At 39.8% G+C, this 12,792-nt stretch overlaps 1 protein-coding gene across 1 annotated transcript in view; it reads left to right on the top strand.

Moving 5' to 3' along the window:
* The window catches only part of LOC126463715 (DNA-dependent protein kinase catalytic subunit-like), a 475,012-nt gene that overhangs the window by 382,076 nt on the left and 80,144 nt on the right, over positions 1–12,792 (top strand). The window contains exons 42-43 of the mRNA XM_050096185.1: positions 7,043–7,221; positions 8,437–8,585. Of these exons, the coding sequence (XP_049952142.1) occupies positions 7,043–7,221; positions 8,437–8,585 (328 nt within the window). The remainder of the gene's footprint in view (positions 1–7,042; positions 7,222–8,436; positions 8,586–12,792) is intronic.

Raw genomic sequence — 12,792 nt, 5'->3', positions numbered from 1 at the left:
CTATTAGTGTGATTAGTTGGTTCAGGCCAGAACTAAAGAAGCCTCGGACAAGCACCGTCATTGTCGCGGACGACGCTTGAACCCTATGCCCGCCCACAATGGTAACGACACTGCTAGCCAACTGGAAAATGATTTAAATCCAAATAGAGGTGTTTTGCAGGATATGCTTCCTGCAACCACCCTAGAAGGAAAACAAAGACAGAGGATGAGATGGTCAGATGAAGTTAATTGACACCTCATGTTCTGTTATTACCAATCAACAAACCTAGGAACCAACATAACTGGATACAGATCACAAGTATACACAAAATTTATTACCAGATACCCAGAATTAAAATTTTTAACAGAACAACGACTAGCTGATCAGATCCGTGTAATAATCAAAAATAACAGGATACCCCAGTCAGAATTAGAAAACATCAAACAAGTACAACAAATACTGGAACAAAATAATGCGCAATCAGAAGAAGAAGAAAATACAGTAATGGACTCAAACATCCAAGAGCAAACAAACAAAGAACAACACGCATCAGTTAAACAATCAGAGGGAAACGAAATCTTAAGACAGCCACCAGAACAAGCACAAATAGAACACGAAGTGACACATATGTTAGATATAGAAGAAAAATTTCAGCTGACATATATAGAATACAAAGACACAAATACAGACATTAGACCATTCTTGCGTAGACCACCAAATAACCCACAAGTCGAAACAACAATAAAAACTATCAACACAATCATACACAACAAAATAAATGAAAACACAACTATGGAAGAGTTACAACTACTGGTTTATATAGGAGCACTCACTACACTAAATATACACACTAGGCAGAGATCAGAACCAACCAACACACAGAAGAAACCCACAAAACCAGCATGGCAGCACAGGCTACAGACCAGAATAGAAAAGCTGAGAAAAGACATCGGACAGCTAACACAATTTATAAGAAATGAAATGTCAGAAAAAAAAAGAAAAAGGTTAGGTAAAATCTCACAACAAGAAGCGATAGAGCAATTAGATGAAAAGAAGCAGAAATTACAAGCATTGGCCAAACAACTTAGAAGATACAAAAAAAGTGAAAATAGAAGGAAACAAAACCAAACATTCAACACAAACCAAAAGAGATTTTACCAAACAATAGGTAACACACACATTAAAATAGACAATCCACCAAACATAACAGACATGTAACACTTCTGGAGCAACATATGGTCAAACCCGGTACAACATAACAGGCATGCACGGTGGATACAAGCAGAAACAGACACATACAAGATGATACCACAAATGCCTGAAGTGATAATTTTGCAACATGAAGTCACCCAAGAAATTAATTCTACTCACAGTTGGAAAGCCCCTGGAAAAGATAAAATAGCAAATTTCTGGCTAAAGAAGTTCACCTCAACACATTCACATCTAACTAAATTATTTAACATATAATAGAGGGAAACATTCCACGTGGGAAAAATATATTTTTTAGATAAATTATTTAACAGTTACATTGCAGACCCATACACATTCCCTGATACACTTACACGTGGAATAACGTATCTGAAACCTAAAGATCAAGCAGACACATCAAACCCAGCTAAATATCGCCCCATAACATGCCTACCAACAATATACAAAATATTAACTTGTCATTACACAGAAATTAATGACACATACAACACAGAACAAAATTATAAATGAAGAACAAAAAGACTATTGCAAAGGAGCACGAGGATGTAAAGAGCAACTGATAATAGATGCAGAGGTGACATATCAAGCTAAAACTAAACAAAGGTGGCTACACTATGCATACATTGATTACCAAAAAGCTTTTGATAGTGTACCCCACTCATGGTTACTACAGATATTGGAAATATACAAAGTAGATCCTAAATTGATACAGTTCCTAAACATAGTAATGAAAAATTGGAAAACCACACTTAATATCCAAACAAATTCAAATAATATCACATCACAGCCAATACAGATTAAGTGTGGAATATTCCAGGGAGACTCATTAATTCCTTTCTGGTTCTGCCTTGCTCTGAACCCACTATCCAACATGCTAAATAATACGAATTATGGATACAATATTACTGGAACATACCCACACAAAATCACACATTTGCTATACATGGATGATCTAAAACTACTGGCAGCAACAAATCAACAACTCAACCAATTACTAAAGATAACAGAAGTATTTAGCAATGATATAAATATGGCTTTTGGAACAGACAAATGTAAGAAAAATAGCATAGTCAAGGGAAAACACACTAAACAAGAAGATTACATATTGGATAACCACAGCGACTGCATAGAAGCGATGGAAAAAACAGATGCCTATAAGTATCCAGGATACAGACAAAAAATAGGAATAGATAGTACAAATATTAAAGACGAACTAAAAGAAAAATATAGTCCAAGACTGACAAAAATACTGAAAACAGAATTGACAACAAGAAACAAGACAAAAGCTATAAATACTTATGCTATACCAATATTGACCTACTCATTTGGAGTAGTGAAATGGAGTAACACAGACCTAGAAGCACTCAATACACTTACACTATCACAATGCCACAAATATAGAATACATCACATACATTCAGCAACAGAAAGATTCACATTAAGCAGAAAGGAAGGAGGAAGGGGATTTATCGACATAGAAAACCTACATTTTGGACAGGTAGACAATTTAAAAAAATTCTTTCTAGAACGAACAGAAACTACCCAAATACACAAAGCAATCACTCATATAAATACATCGGCTACACCACTGGAATTTCATAACCATTTCTACAACCCTTTAGATCACATAACATCAACAGATATGAAGAAAGTAAATTGGAAAAAGAAAACACTACATGGCAAGCACCCGTATCATCTAACACAGCCACACATCGATCAAGACGCATCCAACACATGGCTAAGAAAAGGCAATATATACAGTGAGACGGAAGGATTCATGATTGCAATACAGGATCAAACAATAAACACCAGATATTACAGCAAGCATATTATTAAAGATCCCAATACCACAACAGATAAATGCAGACTTTGCAAAAAACAAATAGAAACAGTAGATCACATCACTAGCAGATGTACAATACTAGCAAATACAGAATACCCCAGAAGACATGACAATGTAGCAAAAATAATACATCAACAGCTTGCCTTACAACATAAACTTATAAAACAACACGTTCCCACATACAAGTATGCACCACAAAATGTACTGGAGAATGATGAATACAAATTATACTGGAACAGAACCATTATAACAGATAAAACAACACCACATAACAAACCTGACATCATACTCACCAATAAAAAGAAGAAATTAACACAACTAATCGAAATATCCATACCCAATACAACAAATATACAAAAGAAAACAGGAGAAAAAATTGAAAAATACATCCAACTGGCTGAGGAAGTCAAGGACATGTGGCATCAGGATAAAGTTGACATTATACCAATTATACTATCAACTACAGGAGTCATACCACACAATATCCACCAGTACATCAATCCAATACAGCTACATCCAAACTTATATATACAATTACAGAAATCCGTAATTATTGATACATGTTCAATTACCCGAAAGTTCCTAAATTCAGTATAACATGTACCGTACAGTTAAAAGAAAGTCACGCTTGATCAAGACCCGCATCACTTTCCATTTTTGACCAGACATAACGTCTGAGAAAATAAAGAATAATAATAATAATAATAATAGTCAATGTGATGGTCATAAAACACTTGCAGTTGCACGTGAGGTTGACTCTTATGTGTAGACAGTTTGAATCGATCGTGGCTGCTCTATTTGATTATCAGATGATGCAACACAGTATTAAAATTTGGCAGAAAGTTTGTTATGATTTATCTTTCAGCACTTTGCAGCAGTTTATCTAGTGAAAGACTTTTCCCTGAAAAGTCTGTTTATGAAGTCAAGTGAAATTGCTTATTACCTCTTAACACAGAGAAATGTTGTTCATTCGCCATAATTTACCTCTAGTACAGTATGAATACTTTTTTTCCACATGAATAATAAATTGTGTGTTTATTTGGATGTGTTGTGGATTTGTGTGTTTCTGATATTGTACATGTGAATTAAATAAAGTCACTTTTATGAAATGTTCATAATTTATTGACATATTATCCAGTATGTGGTCAGATAGTAAAATTAGCCTGAGTTCCGGATTGTTACCAGATATTCATTTCATCTTCGCTACAGATCGTCATGCTGCAATATTATGTAAGAAATAAAACATTGCCAAAAGCACCACAGATTATTTTGAAATTGGTCAGATAGTTCAAAACAAAACTTCTAATTTGTCTAAAAAGAATACAGTGTGTAGAATGCACAGTTTGTGATCAGTATTACCACTTTTGGCTTATGGAAGGCAGATATGAACTTCTAATGAAACACCCGTTTAAATAAATTGGAGCGACATGAAGAAAGTGTAGTCAGAAAATGTAAAGGACTACTTTTAGGGGGGAGGGGGGGAGGCTATGGACGTACAGTGTAGATTATCATGGACAGCGTCTGTGTCTTTGGTGTATTTTGTTGTATGGGCATTAGGCTGTGGTCTAGGCAAATTTCTGTGCTCAACATTTTGGCTCCTAATGTTGAAGATATCATCAGAGGCCGATCTTGTTCAAGTTTGAGTCTTCATACCCTCTAATGTCTCCAGCACAGAGAGACAAAATTCTAGGCACCCAAATTTGCCTGAGACCAGCCCACGCCACCAAATAGCTTGTGCCAAGTGGCTCGCCCTCACATTGTAACAGTGAGCTACTGACATGCTCACAGTCGCTAGGGCGGTGGTTGTGGTGGTCAGGCAGGATTTGGAGGGGGAGGGGGGGGTTCAGGTTGTAAGTGCTGAAACAAGGAAGTTCCACAAAAAGAAAATTGTTGATGAGTCTATTCTTTGACCACTAATGTTAGTTCTATAGAGGTGTGTTGCTGCACTTTATGGTGGCGAATTAGTGCCTTTCCAGGGAAATTTACTTTCTCAGCCGGCTACATTGATGGGGAATGTCACCAAAATGAAATTTAAATTTCTTTTAATTTATGAACTGAACATGTTGCAGCTTAAGTACAAAACATGATATTTCTTACGATTGATGCAGTCTTATGGTGAATGTCGTTTTTGGGAAAAGTTTAAATTGGTATCAACAGGTATTTCACGATTGCTACATTCATGTGTTAAACATAAAACAGCTTGATATCAATGGATACTATTTATTTTGCTTTTCACTAACGCATCAATGTCTGGTACCACTTTCTGAGCACTACTACAAGGTGCTTTCAGTAAGTATTACAACACTTTATTTTCTCAGCCAATTTTACTTAAAAAAAATGCAGAATTTGCTGTGGAACATCATGATATGTTTCTGCTTCAGCCCCTATAGTTAGTTACATGAAGTTCCAGTAGGTGGCAGTGCTATATAAAGCCTCCAAAATGGCACCTATAATGGAGGTGCGTTCGAAGCAGAGAGCTGTCATTGAGTCTCTGTTGGCAGAAAACCAGCACATCACTGATATTCATAGACACTTGCAGAATGTTTGCAGAGACCTGGCAGTGAACAAAAGCAAGGTGAGTCACTGGGTGAAATGTCTGTCATCAGCACAACTTCATCGCACAGACCTGTCCGATCTTCTGCATGCTGGTCGGCCGCACATAACTGTGAATCCTGGAGTGTTGGAATGTGCGGACACTCTCATTCGATTTGATCAACGGATCACAAACAAACACCTTGCTGCACAACTAGACATCTCTGTTGGTAGTGCTGACACACTCGTCCACTCCATGGGAGGCAGTACGTAGATGATACAGAGTTTATTGATGTCAACCAGTGGGATGGTACCATGCAGGCATACAGGTACTCACAGTAAAGTGGAGTAAGACCATCACATTGAACAGAGATTATGTTGAAAAATAGGGTTTTGTAGCCTGAAGAGTGGGGAATGGTGTAGTGCATTGGAATCCTGAAAAAACCAACGTGGTTTTAGGAAAAAAGTGTTGCATTATGATATGAACAACTCTCGTATTTCGAAGGTAAGATTTTAAGTTTAAGTCTGTCTGTCAGCTTAACTAGGTACGTTTCTCATTCTCTTCGTTATGGAAAAGTGTTGTTCCCACAAGTACATAAGTTCAAACATTGACATAATATGTTAAGTCATGTAAATTTATATTGAGGAAAAATTTTATTCTTGTCATCAAGTTTTATTTTATAATGAAACATATCACGCAACTCCCTGTCACAGTAATAGCTCTATTAGCTGTAGCTGGTGCTAGGCATCCCACACAGATGTGTTGTAAATTTATATTGGTGTGTCTGACCTCCTCTTTGAAATTCCCAACCTGGCCATCGTTCTGCTTTTCATCAGTTTAAAATGAGCTACTCGCCACTTAAGCACTGCACTGTATGTATGTACAATTGCATCAGAAGATATGATAAACCTACCATGTGGTCATTCCTCTGAAGACAGCACACAGTTTGTGTGTTATATAATGACATGTGGCTGCTCCAATTTACTGCAAATATTCACACCTCAGACTCAAGAGGACACCAGTGCTTTTGCTCATCCCTGAACCTACTGCACTGCCCTACCTTAGACCACAGTGTAACGCAACAAAACAAAATATACCTTGGAGGAATCTGAATATTTTTTGACACCAAACACGTAGATCCCATAGGCTTCATAAACATATTTTGGTAATAGTAACTCATATATTGGCATATCATATGCAGTAATAGTTCTCACACTTCATACATGAATGGAGTCGGAAGGAACTTTCATATGTGATGCAGCACGTAATACGTTTTTCAGAATCCACAATGGTGATTTTGCTGATGACAAATGTAAATGTAGAAGAAAGAATATTAGATTGTCTGAAAAGTGAATTCAGACTTTTTTCTATATGTACATAATGTGATAATTTAAATATTTTGTTTGTACTGTGTAACATATTATGAGTAAATTATGCTCAATAAAATAGATAATATGTTCTATTTACATTGTTCCAGGCCAGATGAACTGTTGACAGCAATTAAGAAACATGGTTTCAAAGCTGCCACAGAAGCTGTTCATTTAGCTGAACATCAGTTGCGGAAGAATTCCTGTAGCACTGTGGAAGACAGAAGCATGGAGCACAGACTTGCAGATTTACACCTGAAACTTGCACAGTATTGTCGCAGTCACTGTGGTAAGTATGATAAAATCACATCACAGTTAAATGGCTTTATTAAATAGCCCAATGAATGTCTCATTATTCTGTTTTTGTCTCCCTGTGACATTCGGATATAGTTACATAAAGTAAAGAAGAGGCAACCACTCACTTAAACCAGACTTGTGTGTGGAGCATAAAAACACCTAATAGGAAACAGTATTCACAATAGCTTTCAAGCTCTTTCTCTTTTTTCCCCCTAGTAAAAGTACACACATTCACACACAGCCACATAGACCCAAATGCACACTCCTGTGGCCATAGTGAGTCTCGCCATGGTGTACATTTGATTATCTTTGTGGTTGTGTGTGAGAATGTGTGTACTTTCACTAGACAACGAGCAAGAGCATGAAAGCTTCTGGCCAAGTTTACATCTAGCGTATGCCGTCTAAAATCTGTGATGCAGACCACTTGCTGGAAAGAGTGAAACACGGTGGAGGGGGAGGGGGAGGGGTTTAGTGATGATTTGGGCAGCCATATCACTGTATTTCATGGTCACCATGGTTACTCTCCAAGGTTGCACTACCACCACAGATTACGTGACCATTTTGGCTGGTCACGTCCATCTCATGCTATGGCGTTTTTTCCCCAATTGTGATGGTGTTTTGCAAGATGACATCCTCTGTGTTCACATAACTGACATCGTCCACAGATGATTTTTGTGAGCATGAGGATGAATTGTCAGATCTACCTGGCCACCAAGTCACCAGATCTCATTATTAAGCCTACTTTGGAGTGAAGAGTGTCTGATTAGTGCTCACCTTTCATCATCATTACCTGAACTTGCCATTATTTTGCAGGAAGAATGTATAAGAATCCCCTGAAAAGCATATAGGGTTTCTATTTATCCATTCCAAGATGACTGCAAGCTGTTTTGAATGCCAACTTGTTTCCTGTATCGTATTAGATGTGCTAATGTGTTGGGTTGTTCTTGGTAATTCCATTTTTTTCCTCTCCATATGTTGTTACCTAAGTGTTCTCCAAAAAGAAATAATGTAAAAAAATGTCAGAATAAAATAGTGATCATTTTAAAATTTTTGTTCCCTGCAAAACATTGTACTATGTAACCTTCTATAGAACACATTATTATTTGTCAGCAGAAAGATTGGTAGTACAAAAATCAAAATTCTGTAAACAGATAAAGAAGTTGCTTGTTATAAGTGATACGTAATACGTGATATTTCCTGTTATCAGGTCCTGACACCCAAAATTATGACATCACCATTGTAACCTCACTACTGAAGGCTATGAAGTATGGCTCAGCTGAAGCTCGCCAGCTATTTCCATGTCTTCTGGAGCTACATCGTTTGCCAACTGAACTGTTAGATGAATTTAAAACTCAGGTAAGTTTCAACTGTTGATATTTCAGGATCAGACATTTTACTTTCCCATATTCTAACTTGATAATAGCTTTTCTCACAGGTGAATGTTGCCTTACTTGGTTGTAAATAAATTCTTAATTTTGGTGTTGTTGTTTACTATTCTCCATTAGGCAATGTGGGATCCAAAGAAGGATCTCACTCCCATTTAGCAGTTACTGCTCTGGGAGTAATTACAGAAGGGTTTGTAGAGTAAGTGAAGTGAGAAAATGAGCACTGAATATCTTGGATTCATAACTTTAAGAGGATTACAGTGTTACAATGTTGGAAGGAATAGAATAAAGTATGAAGAAAGTTGTGTCAAGCACTACGTAAAGAAGGTGGGTTGGATGTGGTGTGGGTTTAAGTGGTGGACTACAATTATTATAACTATCGACATTGTATTTCTGGTTAAGTAATAAAGGGCTGGAAATATCTGATAAGTGAAATATGAAGTATGAAATCTGAAACGGTTACTGCATGTGTTTGGAAACAAATATGTGGTGGGGAAAATGAAAAGGGAATTGAGAAAGAAGACAGGCAAAAGGAGAAGAGGGGGAAATCATGATGAAAGATATCCCACTCCTTAACCCCCTCCACACACACACACACACACACACACACACACACACACACACACACACACAGAGAGAGAGAGAGAGAGAGAGAGAGAGAGAGAGAGAGAGAGACAGTGTGCTAGTGAAGTACATTGTCGGAGCTGTAGTTCTGCAACTCAGATGGGATGAAGAAAGGCAGGAAAGAAAGCAGGGAGTGGAAGGAAGGGTAGAGGACTGATGGCTAATGGTTCGGAAGGAGGCAGCAGGTGCATGGAATAGAAATGTGACATGGAACATGACACAAGTGAGTTCATGTAGTGCCTGATGGTGGTGTTGTGGAGAAGGTGAATGTGAAGGGGAGGCAGAGTGGAGGAAGAAGAGGCTATGGGGAACACGGCGTGTGTGCAAGATCAGTGAAGTTAAAGTCGTGGTGCAGAGTGGAGATGGGTGTGGGACAAGAAGTTGCCGAGATTCATACCAGGGGCAATAAAGCAGAAAAAAGATGTGTTGCAAGGACAGTTCCCATATTTTTATGTCTTTCTCAGTTACAGAGTGCAATTTATTACTATAGGTAATTTAAGTTTATGATGAATGTCTTCAAGACCCAAGTACAAACCATTATTCAGTCATATCGAGCCAACTTATGTATATCAAACAATGGAAAATCCAGAAGGGAATGTAACAATATTAGAGAAGGAAAGTTGCTACTCGCCATATAGCGGAGATGCTGAGTCACAGTAGGCACAACAAAAAGATTCACACAATTATAAGCTTATACATCAGTATCTCCGTCCAAATCAAACGTACTAACCACCACCAATACCTCCACTTCGACAGCTGTCACCCATTCCTTATCAAGAAGTCCCTTCCGTACAGCCTAGCCGTCAGTGGTCGTTGCATCTGCATTGACAAGCAGTCCCTCTCAAAATATATCCAGGGTCTCACTGAAGCCTTCACTGACTGTAATTATCATCCCAACCCTGTATAAAAACAAATCTCCCTTGCCTTATCGGAGAGATCTCCCAGCACCTCCCAAAGTCCGACAGTCCGGCCACAGAGGAGCATTCCACTCATAACTCAGTACCATCCGGGACTGGAGCAACTGAATTACATTGTCCACCAGGGTTTCGATTACCTCTCGTCATGCCCTGAAGTGAGAAATGTCCTGCCCACTATCCTTCCCACCCCTCCTACAGTGGTATTCTGCCGTCCACCGAACCTACACAATCTACTCGTCCATCCTTACACAGTCCCTACTCACAAACCCATACCTCATGGCTCATACACCTGTAGTAGAGCTAGTTGGAAGACCTGTCCCATACATCCTCCTACCACCACCTACTCCAGTCCAGCCACTAACATCACCTGTCCCATCAAAAACAGGGCTACCTGTGAAACCAGTCATGTGGTTTACAAGCTAAGCTGCAACCACTGTGCTGCATTCTATGTAGGCATGACAGCCAACAAGCTGTCTGTCCACATGAATGGCCACTGACAAACAGTGCCCAAGAAACAAGTGGACCACCCTGTTGCTGACCACGCTGCCAAACATGACATTCCCATCTCAGTGACTTCCCTGCAATGCATCCTACATACCCATGACCCTCCTGGCCTCAACCTTCATTAGTCAATGTCCTCACACATCCATCTCCCTCCCTGTTCCCATTCCAGCGCTACACAGCTGTCATTTCACCATCACACTCAGTCTTTTAATTTCTTTTTATTTCTCTCCTTTCCGCTACTCCCCCCTCCCCCCCCCCCCCTCCCCACCTTCTCTCCTGCCCTCTGTCTGAATTGCAGCAATTCACTGACCACCACCCCCACCATACTATCCCTCCCTCTCCCTGTCCTAGCCTCCTCCTTACCCCCACCCAGTTGCCACTCTCTTCATGCACTGGTGCTGCTGCTCGCATTGTGGTTTCAGGTGTCTGAGACTGCAGTTGTTTTTTTTGTGTGTGTGTGTGTGTGTGTGTGTGTGTGTGTGTGTGTGTGTGTGTGTGTGTGTGTATTGCTGACAAAGCCCTTAATGGCCGAAAGCTATAACTGTGTGAATCTTTTTGTTGTGCCTATTGCAACTCAGCATCTCCGCTGTATGGTGGGTAGCAACGTTCCTTCTCTAATATTGTTACAACTTGTGAATATGTGATACAGTTAGAAACTAATAAGTCAAAAAAGTTTTGTCATTTTGTTTAAAAATGTAAGGTGCACATACAAACTATTTGAACAGACATGTTGGCTCTATTCATTTCCCAATCGCGTAGTGAAGAGAAGGTGATGTTAGAGGAAGAATCCAGGTGGCAGAGATTGTGAAGCAGCTATTGAAATTGAGCATGTTGAGCTCAACAGCATGTTCCCCCATTAGTCGGTCAACATTGCTGTTAGTCACAGTTTGGCAGTAGTCATTCATTCATGTGAACAGCTTGTTAGTGGTCATGCTAACATAAAATGTTGTGCAGAAATTGCAGCAGGGTTGGTATGTGACATGGCTGCTTTCACAGGTGGCCTTGCCTCTGACGGGATAGGAGAGATTGATGTGTCAGACAGGTTCGCCTAATGTGAATTTTAAAATTTTCCCGTCCAATTGACTGTTCAAACAAATTTCGGGCTTGCAGCCGGTTGTCGTTCAATACTTCGCACGATATTTCAACTGGGCACCTGCCAGTCATCTTCAGGTGAGCTGTCACAGACTGGCGAAAATGTCCTCCGTTCCACAATATATAGCATACTGTAACTATTCTGCGCATGCGTCGAAAACTTGATAGTTGAACCACACTGCCCGCCGGCAGCACCCTCGCTGGTGGAATAGCGGAACTCAGTCGCCCTCTGCGTTGCTGTTTGCCACGGCCGTCAACGCACTCTGTCGTCTTCGATTTGAGCAAATCATGGAGATGATGGGATTCCATGCAGTGTCCAGCTGGTAGCTGGACGACAGAGTGCGTTGACGGCCGTGGCAAACAGCAACGCAGAGGGCGACTGAGTTCCGCTATTCCACCAGCGAGGGTGCTGCCGGCGGGCAGTGTGGTTCAACTATCAAGTTTTCGACGCATGTGCAGAATAGTTACAGTATGCTATATATTGCGGAACGGAGGACGTTTTCGCCAGTCTGTGACGGCTCACCTGAAGATGACTGGCAGGTACCCAGTTGAAATATCGTGCGAAGTATTGAACGACGACTGGCTGCAAGCCCGAAATTTGTTTGAACAGGTTCGCGTAAGTCTTCCAGAGGAATATGACCCCTGTGTCAATGGGTTTAGAGTTGGTGTAGCATGCACAATGCGTCTCATGTAACAACTGCCGATGGAATTTGTTGAGTATCTCCATAACACTCTTGTGCCAGCTAAATGCTCCCGTGTCAAAACACGTTGCTCTTTGTTGGATCATCTCTCTCTCTCTCTCTCTCTCTCTCTCTCTCTCTCTCTCTCTCTCTTGTCCTACCTGGTAGGGATACTAGGTATATGAACGATACTCAAGAATTGGACGAACAAGCACCTTATAAGCCACCTCTTTCATGGATGAATTACATTTCCTTATGATTCTTCCTATGAATCTGAGTCTGGCATCTGCTTTTCCCATTATTTGTTTTATGTGGCCATTCCACTTGAGGGCACTCTGGATACATCCTCATAGATATTTTA

The sequence above is a fragment of the Schistocerca serialis genome, chromosome 1, assembly GCF_023864345.2.
Source record: "Schistocerca serialis cubense isolate TAMUIC-IGC-003099 chromosome 1, iqSchSeri2.2, whole genome shotgun sequence".
NCBI lineage: Eukaryota > Metazoa > Arthropoda > Insecta > Orthoptera > Acrididae > Schistocerca > Schistocerca serialis.
Note: the sequence above shows the minus strand (reverse complement) of the source record. Positions and strands in the feature narration are given on the sequence as shown.